Source organism: Callithrix jacchus, chromosome 9 (assembly GCF_049354715.1).
Source record: "Callithrix jacchus isolate 240 chromosome 9, calJac240_pri, whole genome shotgun sequence".
Lineage (NCBI taxonomy): Eukaryota > Metazoa > Chordata > Mammalia > Primates > Cebidae > Callithrix > Callithrix jacchus.
The window spans coordinates 4,751,409-4,775,902 of record NC_133510.1 but is presented as its reverse complement, the minus strand read 5'-3'; the positions used below and the strand labels follow the sequence as shown (position 1 = coordinate 4,775,902).

Here is a 24,494-nt window from a genome sequence, read left to right as displayed (position 1 = left end):
CTAGTGTCACAACACTTTCACTTTAAAATTTTTCACTGATTTAAATAAAATGTTAAAAGAAGTAAAATTTGAGGATCTTCCAAATTTATTATGCCATAGGGAAAAGTTCAGCCCTGGAAACTCAGTCATGTAATTCAGCTGTTTTTCTTATCTGGTGCCTGACTATTGCTTCCTGACCTTTGTGTTGAGATGTTATATGTTGACCAGACTCCCTATTCTTCATTCAAACCTAGACAAAATATTCTTAGAAATAGAGAACCTTGTAATTACCTCTTTACAATAAAGTGTTAAGCAAACCCCGTAGAGTGTAATCAACGGTAGCCAGTCAAATCTTAAATCTGTAGGTTAGCCATCGGATGGAAAATACTGTAACTCTCTTCAGCACATCTGTTTTGCCTGGATAAAACGATTTTCACTTTTTCTCACACCAGGGGCAAGGACACCATTCTTTGCTGTGTGTCCCAGAGAGCTACGCTCACACTTTACACTCGAATAAATTCTTCTAACTGAATCCTGAGCCTTTTGATTATTTTAGGTTGACAAAATAAATAAATAAATAAATAAGAAAAACACAGAGGGAAGTATTCAAATATTACAAAAATATTGCTGTGTCTACCAAAGTTGAAAACATGTCAAAACTAAACTATTGGTTGTTAGACAAACTATCATCAAAAAAAGTTTATTTATCATCTGATAAAAATGGGAGTAAAAAGAAAGGCCCAGCAAGGAAAACTAAACAGGAGGAGTCAAAGAGGGGCGAGGGAAGGCTAACGAATGTGATGTTACAGGCCAGGCGCGGTGGCTCACACCTGTAATCCCAGCACTTTGGGAGGCCGAGGCAGGCGGATCACCTGGGGTTGAGAGTTCAAGACCAACCTGACCGACAGGAAGAAACCCCATCTCTACTAAAAATACAGAATTAGTGGGGTGTGGTGGTGCATGCCTGTAGTCCCAGCTACTCGGGAGTCTGAGGCAGAAGAATCACTTGAACCCAGGAGGCAGAGGTTTCAGTGAGCCGATTAGGGCACCATTGCACTCCAGCCTGGGCAACAAGAGTGAAACTCCATCTCAAAAAAGAAAAAAAGAATGTGATGTTACAAGAGAAAGTGTTTCAGGGAAAGGAAGTGGAGGTCTACAGTACTGAATGTTAATGAGAGAACAACCAGATGAAGACTAAAATAAGTTCATTAGAATTTATCATTAAGAAAATCTCTGATGAATGTAACGGGAACTCTCCTGTCAAGCGGTTAGAAGAGGAAGAGGGACTGGATAGGTTGCAAGGAGATGAGAAAACGGAAATTTGGGCTGTGAGAGGGAGTAATAAAGAGAGAGCCAGAGACAGAAGTGAAGTCCTGAGAGTAGAATGGACGTGATTTTTCAAAGCAAATACTTCAGTATGCTCAAATTAAGATGGAAAGGGTCGTAAAGACAGTGAAATTGAAAACAGTACATTTTTTAAAGGGGAAACTGTTACCCAGCTATCGAGATATTGGGTACTGGCTCTATTGACAGTCTAGAACTTTTGCCACTTTCTGAGACTTTTGCCTATAAAACATACTAAATTTTTGGTCCCTGATACTCATTGCTTTGAAATTGGGGACCCATGAAGTAGGAGACACAATCAAAATGTGGATTTCACATAAAGATATATTCTCTTTATCAAAGTATATTCACTAAATGTTCATGAGAACATTCCCTAGGCAACATTGCCAAGACAAACCTCTATGAGTGATCAAAAATAAGCATTTTCATTGGTCTCTAGCCCAGTTTCAAGGGGCAATATAACAGTGACATGTTTTCACGGATTTTTTTTTCTTAAAGTGAATTTCTCAGAAAAAAAAGTTACCTCTGGTGATGGTAGAGTATCAGGAAAATCATCAAGCATATCAGAAAGCAAGGACTCTCCAAAAGTAGTCTGCAAAATGTCTGCCATTACTTCTTGTTGGGCGGGAGAGCAGTGATTTTCTAAAGAGAGCACCACTGGGTAGTCAGATGTCTAAAAAAGTAACCATTACTGTGGTTATTCATCAAAACTTCTAAACAACTGTAATGTAATTAAGTGTTTACTGTCTTTTTTTAAAAACTTACTTCTAATGTTTAGTACCTTTGCAAAATAAGTATTCTTTAAACTGTAAGTACTCGAGTTTGGCAAAACAGAGACCATTAAATCTGTATAAAAAGAAAAATTTATTACTATTTATGCCAAAAGAATAGAAACAACTGAAGCACCCAGCAGTGAGTACTTGTTTAAATAAATTATACTGGCCAGGCTCAGTGGCTTACACCTGTAATCCCAGCACTTTGAGAGGCTAAGACGGGTGGATCACCTGAGGTCAGGAGTTCAAGAACAGCCTGTCCAACATGGTGAAACCCCATCTCCACTAAAAATACAAAAATTAGCCAGGTGTGGTGGCATGTGCCTGTAATCCCAGCTACTAAGGAGGCTAAAGCAGGAGAATCACTTAAATCCAGGAGGCAGAGGTTGCAATGAGCAGAGATCGTGCCATTGCACTCCAGCCTGGGTAACAGAGAGAGACTCCATCTCAAAAATAATAATAATAATAAATAAATTACACCATATTCATAAAAAGAATGATATAGACCAATTAAGAAGAAGGCAGGTGGCCCAGTGCGGTGGCTCACACCTGTAATCCAGCACTTTGGCCAAGGCACGTGGATCACCTGAGGTCAGGAGTTCAAGACCAGGCTGGCCAACATGGCAGAACCCCATCTCTACTAAAAATGCAAAAAAAAAAAAAAAAAATTAGCTGGGCATGGTGGTGGGCACCTGTAATCCCAGCCACTTGGGAGGGTGAGGCAAGAGAATTGTTTGAACCCAGAAGGTGCAGGTTGCGGTGAGCTGAGACTGCATCATTGCACTCCAACATGGGCAACAGAGTGAGATTCTGTCTCAAAAAAAGAAGAAGGCAGAGCTATCTATACTGCTATAGAAAGTTATCTATACATTTATGAAGAAAAGCAAGTTACCAAAAAGTAACATACTACATTTTTATTTATTAATACACAAATATTTAGAGATTTTAAATGTGAGACAAAAACATTATTAATACTCATGAGTTGAGGGAAATGTTAATATTCTGCTTTTTTAGTTTTAAGTTTTGTAATCAAAACTCATTGTTTTAAAATTAGAAATGACAAAGATAAAGATATTTCCAGTTTCTAATAGCAAAGGAGTTTATTAAGTGAAGCGTCTGCCCTTTCTCACTGCTGTAACTTCAAAACTTGCCATAAAATCAAAACATCATTGGATCTTATTTAAGATTTTTTCTTTGTTTTGATTTCATATTTACTTATCAGGGCACAAATTTACCAATTTGTGAAAAAGCCAGGGGATCACAAGTCTTGCTGCATTTGCATAGCACTCAGAACAGAACAGATCATGACTATGTCTTTTTAATGTGTGAGTATGTTGTTCTGTGATTACTGTGATAAAAATCACTACAAACCTTGGTGGTTCAAAACAACATTTATTCTCTCACCCGTCTAGTCACCAGAAGTTTGAAGTCAGTTTCACTGGGCTAAAATCAAGGTGTTGGCAAGGCTGCGCTCCCTGGGGAGGCACTGGGGAAGAATCCTCCTTGCGTCTCCCAGGTTTGGGTGGCTGCTCACATTTCCTCCACTTGTGGCCACACCTCTCTAATCTCTGTCCCTGTCTTCCCATTGCCTCCTCTGGTGTATCAAATCTCTCTCTACTTCCTTCTTATAAAAGTGCATATGATGGTGTTTAGAGCCCACTCAGATAATGCAGAATCATCTCCACATCTAGAAGGGTTTAACTTCATTACATCTACAAAGGCACTTCTTCCAAAGGAAACAACACTTACAAGCTCCAGGAATGAAAACTTAATATTTTGGAAGCCCTTATTCGACCTACACAATGACCTTCTCAATTAGAGTGAGTCTACTGACTCACTCTGACCCCAACAGAATAGTGTAAATCTTTTTCCAAATATAGTGAGTAATTCTGAGACTGGGCAAAGTGATGGCCTAGAAGGTGAATTCTTCCATGTGGCCCTGAAAACACTGATGTCATTTCTTGATCTTCTTGGCTCCATCCTCTGGAAAGATTCTCTTTCTTTCATCTTCTTTGGCCACATTGAAAGCGGATGTTGAGGAGTTTGCTCTCTTGAAAGCTAAGCAATGTTTGCAGCCCATGTCCTTACCAAAGGCTGTTTTAAGGCTCACCTAAGGTCATACTTGCGGGGGTTTTTTTTTGGCAATACAAGTCCCTCAAAACTTCGATGTCTTATATATTTGTGCGAGTAAACTCATGCAACTAGACTCAAGGTTTTTTTCCTAGTCATAGTTATCGTGTCTTTAATTTCATGTCCTCTTTTTCCAACTTAATAGTGATTACCTTGAGTAGGAAGTCTAAACTTTAATCTGATCTCTGCTGCAAAACTGAGTCATCTTGTTCAGCTGGGAAGTCTCATTGAGTTTTCATTCCTCAAAGCGTTGTTTAAAATCTCACTTCTTGCTCTTTTGGGTGTTTTAAATAAGTTTTATTGTGTATACTTAACGTATACAACATGATGTTATGGGATACATGTAGATACTAAAAAGGTTATTACAGTGAATCAAATGAACATATCCATCTATCCATCATCTCGCAGTTACCCTTTTTTAAATTTCTGTGGCAAGAGCAGCTAAAATTTACTTATTCAGCATGAATAATATAAACAGTACAATTTTATTACCTATAATCCTCATTTGGTACATTAGATAGCTAAACTTTTTCATCCCACATATGTGGTACTTTGTAGCCTCTGACCCACCTGTCTCCATTTTCTTCCCACTCCCCATATCTCATTCATGTCAACCACTGTTTTGCTCTTTATCTCTGTATATTTTAGAGTTTCTTTTTTTTAATTCCACATATAAGAGAGATCAGCCATTATTTATCTCTGTGGCTGGCTTGTTTCACTTAGCATAATCTCCTCACCCATGTTGTGGTAAATGGAAAGATCTCATTCTTTTTAAAGACTGAATCATATTCCACTGTATATATCCATTTTCTTTCTCCATTTGTCTGTCAGTGAACACTTAGGTTGTTTCCATATCATGGCTATTGTGAATAATTCTACAATGAACAATGCAGCACAAATATCTTTATGAGATGGTGATTTAATTCCCTTTGGGTATATACCTAGAAGAGGGATTACTGTGTTATATGGTGGCTCTATTTTTTTAATTTCTTTTGCAAACTTCATGCTGTTTTCCCATTGGTGGTACCAATCTACATTCCCACCAACAGTGTACACTAGTTCCCCTTTCTCCACACCTTCGCCAACATTTGTTATCTTTTGACTTTTTGATGAGACCTTCTAAGATGGTAACACTGTGAGGTGGTATCTCATGATCATGTTAATTTGCATTTCCCTGGTGTCTAATAATGTCAAGAACCTTTTCATATGCCTGTTGGCCATTTTTATGTCTTCTTTGGAGAAATGTCTATTCAGATTTTTTGTTCATTTTTTAATTGAGTTGGTTTTTTTCCACTAATGAGTTGTATGAGTTCTTTATAAATTTTGGATATTATTCGCTTATCAGATACATGGTTTGCAATTATTTTTTTCTAATCCATAGGCTGCCCTTTCATTTTGTTGATCATTTTCTCTGCCGTGCAAAAGCTTGTTAGTTTGATGTAGTCCTAGTTATTTATTTTTGCTTTTGTGATCTGAGCCTTTGATGTAATATCAAAAAAAAATCATTGCTAAAATCAGTGTCTAGGAGCTTTTCCCCTATGCTCCCTTCTAGGATTTTCATAGTTTCTAGTCTTATATGTAGGCTTTTTTTAAAATCCATTTTAACTTGATTTGTTGTGTATGGTGTAAAATAAGAGTCTAATTTCATTCTTTAGCATGTTGAAATCTAGTTTTTTTTAGTACCATTTATTGAAGATACTGTCCTTTTTCATTATGTCTTCTTGGTCTCCTTGACAAATATTAGTTGACCATATATACTTAGGTTGATCTCTAGGCTCTCTATTCTGTTCCACTGGTCTATATGTCAGTTTTTCTGCCCAGGACCATGCTGTATTGATTACTATAGCTTGTAATATAATTTTAAATCAGAAAATGTGATGCCTCCAACTTTGTTTTTATTTCTCAGAATTGTTTTGGCTATTCGAAATCTTTTATAGTTCTTTACAAATTTTAGGAATTTTTTTTATTTCTATGAATAATGCCATTGGAATTTTGATAGGGATTGCATTAAATCTGTATATTGTAGCCTGGTATAGTTACACACACCTGTAATCCCAGCTCTTTGGAAGGCCAAGGTGAGGCCAGGACTTTGACACCAGCCTGGACAACATAACAGTGCCACACACCCCAAGCGGGGGGACCCTGTGTATTGCTTTAGATAGTATAAACATTTTAACAATATTGTTTTATATCTTCTGATTTAGGAAAATAGGATATCTTTCCATTTATTTGTGTCTCTAATTTCTTTCATCCATCTTTTATAGTTTTTAGTGTATAGATCTTTCACCTTCTTGGTTAAATTTATTCCTAGATATGTTATTTTTACACTATTATAAATGAGATTGTTTTCTTAATTTATTTCAATTAGGTCATTATTTGTGTATAAAAATACTACTGATTTAAATATGTTGATTTTGTGTCCTGCAACTGTACTGAATTCATTTAGTTCTAACAAGTTTTTTTGTGTTGCATCTTTGGGCTTTTCTACAGATAGGATTATGTCATTTGCAAATAAAAATAATTTTGCTTGTTTTCTTCCTACTGGAAGGAATAGGAAGTATTCCCTTTTGTCTCTTTTTCTTGACTAGTTTCCCACTTCTTGCTTTTTGGAATCTTAGAAACTGTAGGCTTTTCATCTTTGCAAGGCCTTTGAATTTTGAGCCTGTCTCCACTTTTTAAAACTTATTTTTCCACTCTGAATTCGGTGAGGGAGTTCACCATGCAAATATTTGGGAAGAGTATTTCATATAAAGGGGAAATAGCAAGTACAAAGGCCTTGAGATGTGTCTGAAAAAGACTAAGGAGGCCAGAACGGCCAAGTGAACAGGGATGGAGCAGCAGGAGAGTTCAAACCGGTGAAGAAAAACCGACCACTTAGGGCCTTTTAAGTCATCGTACAAATTTTAGCTTTTATTTTTGAGTGAGGCCGAAGGCTTTGAGAAGGGCAATGACATAATCTGACTTACCAAAAAGTCACTCTGGCTGATATTTTGAGATGAGACTGCCGGGGAGTAAGGAAAGAAGGAAGAATACCAGAGAAGCGGGTATTGGGATCATTCAGGTGAGAGATGGTGTTGGTTGACTGGGAAGTGACAGTAAGAATGAGAAAAGGGAGTTAAATTCCGGATACTTTTTTTTTTGAGACGGAGTTTCACTCTTGTTACCCAGGCTGGAGTGCAATGGCGCAATCTCGGCTCACCGCAACCTCCACCTCCTGGATTCAGGCAATTCTCCTGCCTCAGCCTCCTGAGTAGCTGGGATTACAGGCACGCGCCACCATGCCCAGCTAATTTTTGTATTTTTAGTAGAGACGGGGTTTCACCTTGTTGACCAGGATGGTCTCGATGTCTTGACCTCGTGATCCACCCGCCTCGGCCTCCCAAAGTGCTGGGATGACAGGCTTGAGCCACCGTGCCCGGCCCCCAGGATACATTTTAAAAGTAAAGCCAAGATGATTTGCCGAAATATTGAATGAGGGGCTTGAGAGAAAGAGAAGAAGGTTGGCAAAAAAGATTTTGGCTGGAGCATATGGAAGTTACCATTAATGAGATGGGGAAGACCATGGCAGAGCAGGACGAGAGAAATAGCAGGGAGCTCAGTTTTAAACGTGTTAAGTTAAGTATGCCCGTTCAATCGCCAAATGGAAATGTCAAATAGGCAGTGTGTACATTGGTGTGAGTTCAAGAAACAGATGGGAGTAGAGATACATGAATTTAGAAATCATCAGAAATGATGTGCTTAGGAGAATCAGTGCCATATTCTCAGTGTTTTTATATTAAGATAAAAGTTGTTCATATATAATATTTGTATCTTTGGAATATTTATTTTGTACTCTTTTAATATATAGTAGATAAATTTATATAAATTTGTGATTTTAAGTTTATGCTGACAGATTATGTAATGTATTGACATAGGAGAAGTTAATCACATTTGTAAATTTAATGTATTAGGTACACATTACATAGTTTTAGTAATGTAGTAAGAATTTGTTTAGCCATTTTGATGGTACTAAAATTGTACTGTAATTGAAGGGCTTAAGAAATCAAATGTGTTAAGTTTACAAAAACTTAAAATGTCTGAAGGTACAAAATTAGTCACGTTTATAAATGAAACCAAATGTTCAGAACTCCTTAACACTGAGGGATTGCAAAATCCTGCTCAATTCATAGAGTAGGATTCATACACCAAGTTTGAATTCTGGGAATAACTGTATCTTCGAATCTGTAATAAATTACAGATTTACTTTTGAATCCAAAGTAAACTTCTGAACATTTCTTGCTATATAAATAGCTGTCATTATAGTCATTAAAATGTCAACAATTGAAATGATGCATCGTTGACACATTTTACTTTGTCTTGAAAGTAAAATAGTTGAATATTGGGAAAACATTTACTATTACCTAGACCAGCATATCTCAAACTTGCCTGGGCATCATCCACAATAATAAATATATTTTACCTTGTGAAACAATACACACACACACACACACACACACACGTAAACAAAAATTTCCATGAAACACTGTGTACCTTACTAACTTTGACAAATCTACCTTTAACTATATATAACATGGATTTCACAGCCTACCAATGGGTCGTAACCCACAATTTGAAATTATTGATCTAAAGTAAGGCTACGCATTATAGGATTTTGAAAGAAGTAAATTAGAATTGCTTCTGTTTAAATAACTACAGTTGAACAAAGATGTTTACATACCATGAATGCGTATTTGTGTATTGCTTGGATAACAGTTTTAAACAGAAGTTTGCTGGTGAGGGTGTAGCCGTGATACACAACAGGTTCATGCTGGGCTCCATCCCAGCAGTCAATCTCCAAACAACGGCATCCTTTAACAAGGGCACTAGCAAAATTTAAGCAAAATAAAATGTTACCCCTGGACCATTAAAAATACATACCAAAGTCTTAAAGTATCCCGAAGACTTTCGATTTTATAATAAATGCATAAATGAGTCCATGACACTCTATAAAAACTTGTGTTTAAGACACGTTTTGCGTATCTGGAAATCTGCATTAAAAAGGAAGACAAAAGCTGCCTGTGTAGTACTTGACTGTGTCTTTCTTTCTAGGCAAATGTTTTACTCTCGTGCGCTCTCCATCCAAGGCTTGGTTTTCAGTAAGCAATGAAGATTCCTGCTCCGTAGTTGTAGCTCTGAAACATCTCTACTCCCAACCCAGACAGTTTTGCTTATAGTGGCATTTACCGTTCAATGCGATACTGTTGAAAAGCAACAATGTTCAAAGCCCTCTCAGAATAGTAAGATAGATTAATACAATCTTATCTAATTCTTTTCTCGTGTCAGGCTTTGGGGAATGGAGTAAATGGTAGGAAGGGAAGGACAAAGGAAAGATAAATTGTGACAGTACTTGCTCCCTGGACACAATGTTGGCTAGAGGGTAGGGAAACTAGAGGACCTAGCGAATCAGTTAATAATCCTTATCTCTCTAACCGTTTTACATAAGGCCATCTCTAATTGTAATACAAGTAAGTACTAGAGAAAATTAAATTTATGCAAAGGAAGCCTGGACATCAGCTAATCTATGTGTATTCGACTCATAATTTCACTGGGAAAAAAATCTGAGCTGACTGCCTCAGAATACAAGTTTACAGCTTTATCAAAACTGTGATTTCTGCTGCTGTTGATGTCTAAAACTGGGTCTGATTTTTCTACCTAAAAAATAAAGATCAGTTTCTTGATTTAGACATAAATTCTCTTAGGTTCATTAAATCAGTTGTACTCACTGGGTTAAAATTAATTCTCAGTGTTCATAATATAAGAGAGCGGTGACAGGATGCTTTATTAACACATATGCTTTGATTTACTCTGTGTCCGTTGAAGCTGATTGCATTCAGATTTTTCACTGACTTTATAATAAAGAATATAAGCAAACAGCGATGTTTCAGAATCTTCATACCCAGCCCAGAGCAGGCCACTGTATGCCATCATGAAATAGGTCATTTGCCCCAAACTACCAAGACCCAAGAGTTCCCTCAAATTGATTGATTGATTGATTGATTCCTGCAAATGTAGATATATCAATAAGATAATTCTTTGAATTATTTCACAGACACACACACACAGTTGTATAGTTGTTTCTATTATCTATGACCCTGGCCCGACATAGGAGCTAATATGTGCCAACCACAGACCAAGGATCAGCAACACTAGCATGAGGCAATGGTTAGTGCGGTTTCTACAAGAGCAGTGACTGAAATTTCAGTCTCATAAAACACGGTTGACAAACTGACTGTCGGTAAATATTTATTGTGTTTCTATGAGAAAAAGTGGGAACTGCAGAGATGTAAGAAGAAAAGTGGAAGGCAGAAAAATGTGATCTTCTAAAATGCAATCTTGGAAGAGACAAAACTGAATCAAAAGAACTGACTTGAAACTCCAGGATCTTAGAATCAATGTTCACACATTAGGAAAGAGGGTAAAAAGCTTCCTTGCCATACATAGAGATATTTTCCCATAGAAAACCAAGCTGACACATGTTTTCCGGTAAGTATATTAAATTATCCCCCTGTCTACAGGCTGCTGCTGTTTCACTGGGACGAGTTTGCCTCACTGGAGGGATTTGGCAGTGTCTGGAGATATTTTCAGCTGCCACAACTGGAGATGGGGGAGGGTTGTAACCGGCATCTGGCAGGTAATGGTCACAGTGATACTAAGCATTCTGCGGGGCCCTGGACAGCCCCCGACAACAAAGAATTATCTGACTGATAAAGTGAAAAGTTCGAGAAACCCTGCCATAAATCATGATAACCTGGAGAAGAAAGTGTAGTCCCAGCACCAAGTACTTTATATAATCAGTAGTTTTTCCAAACAGAAGCACAGAGCACCAGATGGGTCCCATGAGAAAATGAACCTTTTAGATTTAGTTCTTCTTTAGAGGTCATATTTAGTCCCTTTCTAGGGAGATGACCCAGGAAGAACCTAGGTAGGAGCATAGCTGAAAACAGATAAAACAATTATGACACTAAGTCAACGTACTGTATTCAGGACTGCCTAAAATATAGCAGAGAGGGGGAGGGAGAGGGAGAGGGAGAGGGACGGGGATGGGAAGGGGAGGGGGAGGGGGAGGGGGAGGGGGAGGGGAGAGGGAAAGGAAGAAGGAGGGGGAGGGGAAGGGGGAAGGAGAGGGAGGGGAAGAGGGAGGGGGAGGGGGAGGGGAAGGGGGAAGGGAAGGGGGGAGAGGGGGAGGGGAAGGGGGGAGGGAGAGAGGAGAGGGGGAGGGGGGAAGGGAGACGGAGGGGAAAAGGGAGGAGGAGGGGAAGGGGGAGGGGAAGGGGGAGGGGGAGGGAGGGGGAGGGGAAAGGGGAGGGGGAGGGAGGGGGAGAGGGAGGGAGGGAGGGGGAGAGGGGGGAGGGAGGGGGAGGGGAAGGGGGAGGAGAAGGGGGAGGGGAAGGGGGAGGGGGAGGGAGGGGGAGAGGGAGGGAGGGAGGGGGAGGAGAAGGGGGAGGGGAAGGGGGAGGGGAAGGGGGAGGGGAAGGGGGAGGGGGAGGGAGGGGGAGAGGGAGGGAGGGAGGGGGGGAGGAGGGGGGAGGGAGGGAGGGGGAGGAGAAGGGGGAAGGGAGGGGGGAGGGGGAGAGGAGAGGGGGTGGGGGAAGGGAGGGAGGGAGGGGGAGAGGAGAGGGGGAGGGGGAAGGGAGGGAGGGAGGGAGGGGGGAAGGGAGGGAGGGAGGGGGAGAGAGAGAGAGGGAGAGAGAGAGACCTTACATACTCGGGAATAACAGAGATAAAAGATGGAGGAAACCTGAGAAGGAAGGCATTAAAGAAGGGAACTGGTGAATCACATCTATCTTAGAAGCTTCCCCAATAGCTTAATTGTGAAAAATTAAATTCTTAGTAAATTCTTTTGGGATGTTTAGGGGTTTTAAATTTTGCTCTGTTTTTTGGTTTTTGTTTTTTGGGTTTTGTGTGTGTGTGTGTGTGTGTGTGTGTGTGATGGGGCCTCTTTCTGTCACCAGTCTAAAGTGCAGTCTCAAAGTCCTAGGCATAAGTCACCGTCCCACATCAGCCTCCCAGGTACCTGGCCTACAGATACATGCTACCACACTTGGGTGACTTGCTTTGGCTTTTGCTGTTGTTGTTGTTTAAGTGCACAGTGCTTTATTTCAGCACGTGGCAATGCACTACAATGTAAAATTTCAGAGTTTTGTTAACTAATTGTCTCTACTGGAGAAATGGACCTAGAATACTCCTAGAGAAATCTTGTCTGGCCCATGGATATTGTCTGGACAAATAAGGTGGTCACCTAATCCTTGGCAGAAGTTTTAAATTTGGCTGTATTTGTAAAATTGCAAGTGAAGATATTTCTTGGCTTATGGATTTCTTTATGTATTTAGACTTTAAGATGGAGAAGAAGCAATGTTTATTTGTAAAGTTTCTTAATTTCCATGGAAGAATTTTGCTTTCCTGCCTGGTAGTTGATTACGACAGTGAATTGTCTTGCCTGTTTTTTCAACATAGAGTCTGAGTTCTCTGTAGCGCTGCCAGAAAACAAGCTTGAGCTTTCTACTTGGGTGATGGGAGGACAAACCACCAAGAACTATATTGTGAACCAAAACTTTTCATAAATACTATTGATTCTTGCTACTTTTTAGATGGTTTTAATTTTAGCCATGGGTCAAGCCAATCTTTATAAAATTGCATCTTCAGACTCCCTGGCTCGGTCCCCTGCAAAAATGTTTTAAGTGACTGCACAATGTCATACCAACCACTTAGGTGTGAAGGATATGAGAGAAAGGTTTATCTTCTCTGATGGTGCTGTGTAGGACACTCCATTATTTCACTTTGAGCCTCCTTTTTGGACACAAATAGAGAAAATTTCTCTCTCATTCACTACTGTTTTTTATGATCACTGTAAACCTTATAACTAATCCTGTTTCTCTCTTGGCTTTGGCTGCTAGGAAACTTACAGGTGATATTCTCCATGCATTTTAGAATTTATACAGAACTTTATGGTATGAAATTTCCACTCTTAACTTTATTTCATCTATTTATCTCTAGATTTCCTTCAAACACTTCCTATAAACTATCAAGGTATAAAATATTATAATTTTTATTGCAATTTATTTAGATTGTATAATGTTATTATTTTCTATTTGAAGTTGAATTTTAACTGGTAATAAAAATAAATTTAAGGACTTTTTGGTAGATTAAAATATTGAATGCTACAGCAGTAATATTCTTTTTCCTTTTGTAAATATGAGGAAACTGAGATACACAATGGTTTTATCTGTCACAAAATTAACAGATGAGGAAAAGGGAAGAAATATGAGCACTAGAAACTTAAATACTGATGTTTAAACACTATATTATGCCACTAGTCATGAGGAAAAATATTTTGAAAGACTTTCATTCTAAGCATGTATCTTCAAAAGGTGGAAAAAGAGACAGAGAAAAGTACAATTAAATTTAAATGTAAATTTGCAGTTGGGTGAACCATTTTCTTGTAATTCAAAAGTAATTATATATATTTCTAAATATAACTGCTTTAATATTTATATTTTCTCTCTTTAAAAAATTAAAATAACAAAAAATGAACAGAAATTACTATAATGAAATTATAGCTACAAATTGGGCTATCTTTACAGAATTCTAAATGAATACATTTCCAAATGTATGAATTTCTGTCTTTAGTTAGATTTGAAATTAGAGAATCAGCATATTTATTTGTAAGTTTGGTATTATTTCAGAATTATAAGATATCTTTTCTATTGATGGTTTTACCTTAAGTAATCCCATCTAATCATTTGGTTTTAAATATCCCATATATGTTGATAACTTCCAATTCCACTTTTCCAATCTGATAACTTCCGAATTCCCCACACATATCTCATAGATGAGATACTGACTATCTCATCTAGCCATTTGGTAACTAATTGGTATCTTGAACTTAACATGGAAGCCACAGAATTCTTGCATGTTACCTCACACCCTACATCAGGCTTCTCTTTTGGGCTTCCCCGTCTCATGCAACAGTATCCCTGGTTAATGGGATGAAAATCTTGACTCCTCCCTTTCCCTTACATCTCTCTTCAAATCACCTGGTCAGTCATGTTGGCTCTGCCTCCTAAAATTACATGGTCCCCAACATATGATGATTTGACTTATAATTTTTCAACATTATGATGGTACACAGACAATATGCATTCAGAATCACACTTCAGCTTTTGAATACTGGTCATTTCCCAAGCTAGCAATACTCTGTATGAGATACTCTGTCGCAAGATGCTGGGCAGCAGCAGTGAGTACAGATCCCACTCAGCCACATGATCACAACGGTAAGCAACCACGATTCTAAAGTGTCCTGTGTGGCCAGTTTTTGGGGTGCTTTTGGAGCGGGGATATGATTTAGCCTCACTGTAAGCTAGTGTAAGTGTTCTGAGCACATTTAAAGTAGGCTTGGTTAAGTTCTAATGTTTGGTAGGTTAGATGTACTAAATGCGTTTTCAACTTAAGATATTTTCAAGTATTGGGATGTAACCACATCGTAAGCTGAGGAGCATCTGTATCTCAAATTCAACCACTGATCATCTCAGCTGCCACCTCATCTGTAGCCATCATCCATACCACCTGCACTGCTACACCAGCTTCCCAAATCATCTTCTACCTGCACTCTGGCCTCATCAGCCATTCCTCCACATTACTGAGTAAATCAAATTATGACACTATCTTAAAGAAAATCCTTCTCAGTGCAGCTGGAATAAAATCTATTCTCCTCTCCATGTTCTACGAGACCCTCGTAAACTGACTCTACCTCCTCCTCAAACTCATCTCCCTTCTTTCACCGTTGACTTGTCTCCAGCCATGCTTGCCATTTTTCTCTCATTTAAACAAGCCATGCACTTGTTCTGTTTAACATGACCTTTCTTTTACATCTTTCCAAGGTTTCCTCTATCATCACTCATGCCACAACTATTTAATTTCACCTCTTGACTTTTCTGACAACTTTACCCTAAGTAATACCCTCACAGTCACTTTCTATCACATTACCTTAGTTCGTCTTCTCCACGTGATTCATTCGTCCTTGAATATATATATATATATAATATATATAAATATTATATATATATATATATATTTTCTTTTGAGACGGAGTTTCGCTCTTGTTACCCAGGCTGGAGTACAATGGCGCAATCTCGGCTCACCACAATCTCCGCCTCCTGGGTTCAGGCAATTCTCCTGCCTCAGCCTCCTGAGTAGCTGGGACTACAGGCATGCGCCACCATGCCCAGCTAATTTTTTGTATTTTTAGTAGAGACGGGGTTTCACCATGTTGACCAGGATGGTCTCGATCTGTTGACCTCGTGATCCACCCGCCTTGGCCTCCCAGAGTGCTGGGATTACAGGCGTGAGCCACCGCGCCTGGCCTGAAAATATTTTTTACCTGGTCATTATCTATCTGCTTGTACACAGATGAGTGTAGCATGTGTATACCTATGTAACAAAGCTGCACATTCTGCACATGTACCCCAGAACTTAAAGTATAATAAAAAAAGAAATTAAATACCTTACATATCCCCAAAGGTCACTTGGTCCCACTAACTGACCAGATACCAAATACGTGTTATGTGAGGATGAAATAAAATAATCATTTAATGGATGAGTCATATCTTGATAAACTTTTCTACATTCATTTTTAAATAGTAGACATTCAGATGAATCCATGTATCTTGTAAAACCTTCAAATGACATTTGGCGTGCTTTCCTAACTAAAAAGAGAAAATAAAATAAGTTAAAAGAATGTAAAAATATCATTAGCAAGATAAAAAAAAACACATCTCACTTGTAAACTTAGTAGTAGGGCATGTTTCTAAAATAGTTCTTTAGAATTAGTATTAATACTCTATGTTGTTTGGGAAAAAATTTGTAGTAAAACCTTTAGTTCTTCCATACTAACATTCAAGTAAAGAATATTCTAATTATATCTGATTTTTTTAAGTTTTGAAAATACACACAAGAAAAGTACGTAGATTATAGACCAATGAGCTTCCACAAGCTACACATCTGGATAACTGGAACACAGATCAAAGAACTTTCTAGTCACCACACCCACGTACATCCACTGGTTTCACCTCTAAAAGCACACATTAGCTTTCTTGGGTTGTTGTGCTTTAACTGACTCAGGCAGTATGTATTTTTTGCCCCTGGTTTCTTTTACTCAACATCACGTTTCAAAGATTTATTCTTGTAGTTGCATGTAGTTATACATTGCTCATTCCCATTATTTTACAGAATTTCATTGTATGAGAATGCCACGATTTATTTATTCCTTTTATCACTGATAGGCATTTAATTAATTTCCTGTTTGGGGCTATTGCAGATAGTACTGCTAAAAGTAACAAGTGAATGTCTTTTGGTGCAAATATATACACATTTCTGTACGGTGCAAGTCTAGGAACGGAATGGCTGGGTCATGTGCATGCAATCGCCTTTAGTAATTAATCTCTGAACTTTTTCACTCACTACGAGATGTACCAAAATATGAATTTAAGCAGAAGACTGTTTAAGACTGGCTCTGGAAACAGACAGCCTGGACTCGTATCCAATTTAACTTGTTATATGACCTTGAGCATGTTAGCTAAGCTCTCCCTATCTGTGGAATGGGGGTAATAACAGGATCTACCCTTATATATTAACTCTATAATTATTAGTTGCCCTTATTGCTATTGATAGTTGATTTTGACCAAAAAGAAAAGGTGACATGAGCATTTACTTAATTAGAATGTGATCTTTGGCAGAGAATTTTATTTCCAGGAATTTATCTTTTAGAAGCAGAGACTCAGACAGTGATGTACAAGAATGCTCACATTAGCATTATTTATAAAAGCAACATAAGTGCAAGAGAATGAACAAATTAAAGCCCAAAATATGATATAATACTAAGCAGCCATTAAGAATAATGTATCATAAAAATATAGTGACATAAGTAAATGTTTATGACATTGTAAAAGTGAAAAAGACAGCATTCAAAATGCTATTACTATTTTGGTTAAAAAAAATAAAAGCTAGAAGAAAATACATAAAATTGTTATAGGCATACAAAGCCTCTATTTCAAATGCATGTAAATGTAGGAAGACAGAAGTGTATGGAGCACATGAATGATGCATTGTAACAGTACTGACTTGCATACATTTATGATTTTTCCCTGTTTAATTAGCAGTAATTGGCTTAGCCCTTTTGAACTATTTAATAATTAAATAAATATCTTCGGTAATGGAATAGAAAATAAACTCATTTTGTCCCCTTAAAAACTACCAGTTTGAAGTGAGGATTAATCACATGAATTTTTAAAAACTTCATTTGCTACATGTCACGTACCAATGAGGGATGAGGCTGAGGAGCTTGGTAGCATTTGGAACTTTAAGATCATAATTGAAATTGGCCTTGATAAGACACAGAAGTGATCAATAATCATGTAAATGAAATGCAAGGTCTTGGCTGTGTTTGAGAGTATTTGAGGCAGGTGAAGGCTCAAAAGAGGAATGGATGAACAGTGTAACATCGTAGTTAAAATGCAAACACAATTCCCAAGTGTCATTGCCACCATCCCAATATCTCATTTGTATCTTTTAATTTACCACCTGAAGTTGACAGTGCCAGAGTAATTTTTTTGGTAATATTCTCTAGATCGGTGCTACTGAAAGTGCTCATCTGTAAACTGGTTGTTTCCAGTTGGCAATGACATAAAGAGCTTGAGCCAGAACGCAAATCAATGCACTACTTCCTTAGAGAAAGTCTTGCTATTTTTGAAAAAAAAAAAAAAAAAGTCAGCTGAACTCATCAGGTCTGCTTAGTGATCAGTATGTATGTACTACATTCGCTTAATATTCTGGGGCAAGCTCTTTACCTTGCTGCAAACCTGCAAAAGTTTACTGGTGCTCAGACCAAATTGTCACGAACACTGCACTCAATCACGCCACTCCAGTGCTGAAAACCCTCCAAAATCTTTGCATGGCAGTGAGTCATGAGGCCAAAATCTTAATTATGGCCGACGAGAAACTATACGGTTTGATCTCTGCCAGTCTCTCCAAACTCATTTCCCACTCATTCTCAAAGCTCTAACCTCACTGTCCTCCTTCTGCTCCTTCAGTTCTTCACCTCAGGTCCAGTGCTTCCCTTGCTTGGCCCTTAGACACTTCCATTTGGTCACATAACTTATCTGTTCTTGCCATTTAAGTCTCAGCTCAGATCTCACACTCTCAGAGAGGATTATCCTGAACACCCAACCTGAACTAAGCTTCCCAGGTCCTTCATTCTCTGTCGCCTTCCCTGCTCTACGTTTCCACTGTCACTTAGCACTCTCTTCAGTTATCTGACATGCTTCATTATTTACCGTCAGCTTTCCTCCAGCCCAGCAGGAATTCAAGACCTAACTGCCTTGTTCTTCCCTATAGCGCCAGCCCCCAAAACCATACTTGGTTACTACAGATAAATATTTGAATAAATTATGAATGTATGGTCCAATGCAGAAATAAAATTGGTTTTGTTAGAACGTACATTATCATGTGTTAAACACTGGTGGCCTGAGCCAACTTTCAGAGGCAAAACTTGAACTTTCAAAATGAATTTTTTGAGCTGTCGTATCAGTTGATTTCTGTAAGGTTAAACATTGTGCTTTAACAATGTTTTGGTACAATTATATGAATATTTATTGTATTACATATTTATTATTTTATTTCAAAATGAACATAAATGAAAAACTGTGAAGTGTTCTTACCCATTGAAAGATGGAACAAAGATCTCAAAATCTATGACAGATCATTAGCCTAAGTAGTCACCAAATCACTTAGTGTTCAAAAATGAAGAAAAAGCAAAAAATATATATATTTATGAAATGTTGTAGATAATTATATTTATAAACAAAGGAAAATTAATCATTTTGTAATATTTTGTTCTTAGAATTTTTTTCATTTAGCTCAATCTTCACACATATTTTCAACAATATACTGCATGAAAATGGAAAACCACCTATAACTGAAGTTTTATCTTATTCATGAGATCGAGATACTTTCTTCTTCTAGTAGGTACATGTAATAGAATCGTTGTCTTGTTTTCACCTCTAAGCTCGTTTCTGAACACTTGAGAGATACATGAAAGCAGTTAAAAGAAAGAGCTGGACAGTGTGTAGGAAAGGATGTCATGGTTACACAGTACGACGTTTTAAAAGGTAGTAGAAATTCTATAAAATATATTTTCCCAAGGAAATTTTACCCATTCAAAAACTATAATTTGATAACCATAATTTGTAAAAATACTTTGCATTAAAATTTTTTTAAAAAAAAGAAAAAATACTTCACACATAAATATTCTGATAAAACTTTGAAATGCAAACATACCTTCTTCAATAGGCTCATATTTCTGAATGATCTCAAAAGCAATAGTTTGGCTCATCTCAACTGTATATTGTTCTTGTATCAGAAATTGAACCAGATTATATTCTGAAAGAATTTTCCGGTTTTCAGAATACGCGTTGAAAATCTCAATAATTTCTTCTCTGTGTGCAATAATTCGATAAATTGCTCTAAATTCTTCGATGGTGATTCTTCCTTGTTTCAGCTTGTCATTGTCCTACTGAAAACAATGACTGGTGGGCTCACATTGTGAGTATAAAAAATACATAAGTGAACATCAGAGTATTTATGTACTATATAATAATTATACTCGAAAGAAGATGAAACTTACATTAGATTCTTATTGAAGATAAAATACATAAAACTGCATTGAGTGATGTCAAAATTGGGAGTTAGTGGACTCTTGAAACCCACTGGTTACAGGGATGGAGAAAGGAGTGTGGGAGAAAATGAGGATTCCAGGTTGTCATTCAATTGCACATTTCATGTTTGTATTCTGTATTACTTCACTTCTTTCATAAAACCTTACCAGGCAGTGTGTAATCTCATGCCACTGGTGTATAGCCTGACCATATATGTCAGAGTGAGTCAGACACATTCAGCATCACTGTAAACTACAGAGCAATACCTTGAAGACGTGGAGTCAGTAACCATTAAAGAATTTGGGGCAGGTACAAACAAGATGAGTTCTGATAAGAAAGAGTGGATTAAAAAGTTCATATTTGAGCTTTATTAGAAAAGGCAAGAAAATAGGCTGGGTCCAGTTATTAAAAGTAACAGAACAACGTGGATTTCTCAACAGGAAAATGAATAGCAAAAATAGAAGATTGGTTTGATTAGTTGAAAGACATGGAGAACTGCAGGTAAGAGAGCAGATAAGATGAACTTGAAGTGGGAGGTGGAGAATAGATGCTAAAGAACAGATCTCACTGAAGTGACGAAGGGGGAATTCAGGAAGATTCAATACATTGAAATTGTCGACAAATGAGATAAAGAATTCAGGAATGGCTGGGGTCAGGGAGCGTTAGAAACACTCGTAGAACTATAGCATTACTAACAAAAAACTGGGAAACTGGCAGTTCAGCTTAGAGGGAGATTTAATTTGTAAAAAAATAGTTTTTTATAACATCTTAACTCTCTTGTTACATTGTAAACAGCTCGAATATGAGAAGCACGTGTTGACAGGACATTGTATCATGGTGGGATCTGTGGTTGTCCAATCAGATGCTGGGTCTCCAGAGCTTATTAAACAACCATAGCACCTTAAAATTATGTAGTCTTAAAGTAATTCATGCATATTGTTAATTATCTTAACTAACATGGTTCAACTTACTGTTTTTTAATTCTGGATTTGGAGGTCCATGGAAATGGATGTTATAGAATTCATTTCATTTTAGCCTTGTCCCACTCTTTATTTGTCATAAATCTTAAGCAAGTCAGTAAAAGTTTAAAATATGCCTGTAATTCCTGATAATTTTGGTTATAGGAAATTATATAAATAAAAAATTATGCTTCTACTGAATAGCAGCATAAAATAAAATATACATTATTCACTGAGTAATGAAAGTTTTATTACTTTCAAACAGAGTATAAGCTTGGTCATCTGCAATGTCCTGATAATTTGTTTTGTCTCATGTCCTTCTAGAAGGTCAAAGTTGCCGTCTTATACTAAAACAATTTGGAGACATAAAGTCCAAACAAAATTCCACAAATCCAAAGAATTGCTATAATTGATCAAAATCAAAGAATTGAAAGTGAAATATTAATCAAATTATTGAAAAATGAAACCCACACAAAATAGTGAGAGTTGTGTCACTGAAGAAGGGAAGATCTAATTTTAGTAGAAAGAGAAAAGGAAAAGGAAAGCAACAAGGAGCAAATAATGATGGGGAAGAAAAACAGGACATGGTAGCATCCTGATCAAGGGGAACAGGGAGAAGAAAAGCAATGACAAAGAAGATGCGATTTGAGTGCTGAGGCACGTGGTAGCAGCTCAGACTGCCGATGTATTAGTCTACCCTATAAAAGAAAACTGAGGCTCAAAACTCTTAGGTAAATTGTCTCCAGCCCCACGGGGAACCAGGATTTTTAACTAACTCTAAGACCACCCAGAGGAGCAGCTGGAAGAAAGAAAGTCAGTATATCATTACACAGATTAACAGTATATATGCAGAAATAAATTCTGTAAAATGAAAATCTGAGCATCTCACCTCTGTCTTAAAGTTCTCAATGTACCTCCTTTGTCTTCAAGACAAAACCCCAACTGTACTGTGTAGCGTCCAAGGCTGTCTAACACGTCACGATGATTTCTGCTCTTACCTTTCCTCCTTGCACCTCACACTTCAGGTGCTCTGAATCAGCTGCAGCTCAGGTACCAACCATCTCTTGCTATGGTACAGATTTTTTTTTCTTTCTCGAATATCCTTCTTTCTTTTTAAGTTACCAATTTCTGCGAATCCTTGAAAAAGTGTCACCCACTCAAGAAATCTCCCCTGGGTCGCGTCCTGTGTCTCCTTCCCAGGTTGCATTAGAAAGATACCCTTTCTCTGGGTTCTTAAAAGACTCCACTTTCTTCTCTCAGAGGGCTTATTAAATTGGAATGACAGTCGTTTTCTATATTCGTTCTAGAATTGCCTTAGAGAGTGAGTTTGTCATTTGTTTCTTGTGTCCTTGGGTCTTACAAAAGTGCCTGACTGAAGACATTCAGAATGTGGCCTACCACCCAAACGGTGTTATGAATCTGATGAAATCACTGCATTTAGACAATAATTAGATGTTAAGTATCTCCCTAACGTAAGGAGGATAGGAAAAGAGATTTAAAAATGCATGTTCCAGAAGATATGCAAAATCTCAGGCCCCACCTCGAGATTCACCACCGTCTTTAAAATGTTTCATATTAATCATTAAAAGTATAACATAAAATAAGACTAATAAAACCATTTTTCTCCTGTTTAAAAAAAGTTGTTCTTTGCAAAGCATTACCAAAAGCATTTTCCCAACAATTCATTCGATGTCTTGTATATTTAAAAACACACCATATACTTCAAGACCATGAAAATCCTGAAGGTAGATAATTTTATTCTTTTTATTCCCAGTGCCTGCCACTGGACCTACCCTAGAGCAGGAGTTTAATTACTATACTTTTAAATGAATTACTGAATAAACCAGGAAAAAAGAATACAAAATAATTCTATTCATAGTCATTTCAACCTGGCAGGGGGGATGCCATGATCATGACGGTGGTTTTTCCCAGGGTGAGGCTTATCCATTGCACTCCGGATGTGCTGGCCCCTGCGATTTCCCCAAATGTGGAAAACTCAACTGCATAACTTGTGATAGTGGGGGACTGCGTTCACACTTTCCCCTGGAAAATTTTTTTTTAAATAAAAAAATGCTAGTCATTTCAAGTGTACACTTTCAGAAAACAGAATGAACGCTTTCCATGTTGTCACCATTTTCCATTTCCAGTGCCCGGTTTGCTAGTAAAAATATGAAATGTTACTTAAATAATGTGATGAGAAAGCTGATTTGTCAAAACAGAATTTATTTTTTTCATTATATTTTAAGTTCTGATGTACATGTGCAGATCCTGCAGGATTGTTTATACACAGCCCATGGTGATTTGCTGCCTCCACCCTCCCGTCACCTACATTAGGTATTTCTCCTAATGTTATCCCTCCCCAGTGTCCCCACCTCTTGCTTTCCCTCCCTTAACCCCCACCCCACAACAGACCCCAGTGTGTGATGTACCCCTCCTTGTGTCCATGTGTTCTCATTGTTCACTACCCACTTATGAGTGAGAACATGCAATGTTTGGTTTTCTATTCTTGTGTCAGTTTGCTGAGAATGATGGTGTCCAGCTTCATCCATGTGCCTGCAAAGGACATGAACTCATCATTTTTTATGGCTGCTATTCCCTGGTGTATATGTGCCACATTTTCTTTATCCAGTCAATCCTTGATGGGCATTTGGGTTGGTTCCAAGTCTTTGCTATTGTAAACAGTGATGCAATGAATATACATGTGCATGTGTCTTTATAATAGAATAATTTATAATCCTTTGGGTATACCCAGTAATGGGATTGCTGGGTCAAATGTTATTTCTATTTCTAAATCCTTGAGGAATTGCCACACTGTCTTCCACAATGGTTGAACTAATTTCCATTCCCACCAACAGTGTAAAAGTATAAAAGTGTTCCTATTTCTTCACATCCTCTCCAGCATCTGTCATCTCCAGATTTTTTAATGATCACCATTCTAACTAGCATGAGATGGCATCTCAATATGGTTTTGATTTGCATTTCTCTAATGACCAATGACAATGAGCCTTTTTCATATATTTGTTGGCCACCTGAATGTCTTCTTTTGAAAAGTGTCTCTTCATATTCTTCACCCACTTTTTGATGGAGTTTTTTTTTCTTGTATATTTGTTTTAGTTCTTTGTAGATTCTGGATATTAGCCCTTTGTCAGATAGGTAGCTTTCAAAAATTTTTTCCCATTCTGTTGGTTGCCAGTTCACTCTAATGATTGTTTCTTTTGCTGTGCAGAAGCTCTGGAGTTTAATTAGATCCCATTTGTCTATTTTGGCTTTTGTTGCCATTGCTTTTGGTGTTTTGGTCATGAGTCCTTGCTTATGCCTATGTCCTTAATGGTATTGCCTAGCTTTTCTTCTAGGGTTTTTATGGTGTTAGGTCTTATGTTTAATCCATCTGGAGTTAATTTTTATATAAGGTGTAAGGAAAGGGTCCAGTTTCAGCTTTCTGCACATGGCTAGCCAGTCTTCCCAACACCATTTATTAAAGAGGAAATCCTTTCCCATTGCTTATTTTTGTCAGGTTTGTCAAAGATCAGATGATTATAGATGCATGGCTTTACTTCCAAGGC

The 24,494-nt window shown here is 37.7% G+C and overlaps 1 protein-coding gene and 1 non-coding gene across 3 annotated transcripts in view; one reads left to right on the top strand and one right to left on the bottom strand.

Moving 5' to 3' along the window:
• The window catches only part of PLCZ1 (phospholipase C zeta 1), a 54,629-nt gene that overhangs the window by 18,870 nt on the left and 11,265 nt on the right, over positions 1-24,494 (bottom strand). For both annotated transcript variants that reach the window (XR_013522257.1, XM_035255234.3), the window contains exons 4-7: positions 19,596-19,827; positions 15,766-15,967; positions 8,944-9,088; positions 1,847-1,996 (exon numbers count right to left, since the gene is read on the bottom strand). Coding sequence is in view for 1 of the 2 variants with exons in the window: in XM_035255234.3 (XP_035111125.2) it covers positions 1,847-1,996; positions 8,944-9,088; positions 15,766-15,967; positions 19,596-19,827 (729 nt within the window). In the remaining variant the exon portion in view is untranslated. The remainder of the gene's footprint in view (positions 1-1,846; positions 1,997-8,943; positions 9,089-15,765; positions 15,968-19,595; positions 19,828-24,494) is intronic.
• On the top strand, positions 22,813-22,977 carry LOC118144742 (U1 spliceosomal RNA). The gene has a single exon (XR_004729480.3). It is a non-coding gene; the product is annotated as a U1 spliceosomal RNA (small nuclear RNA).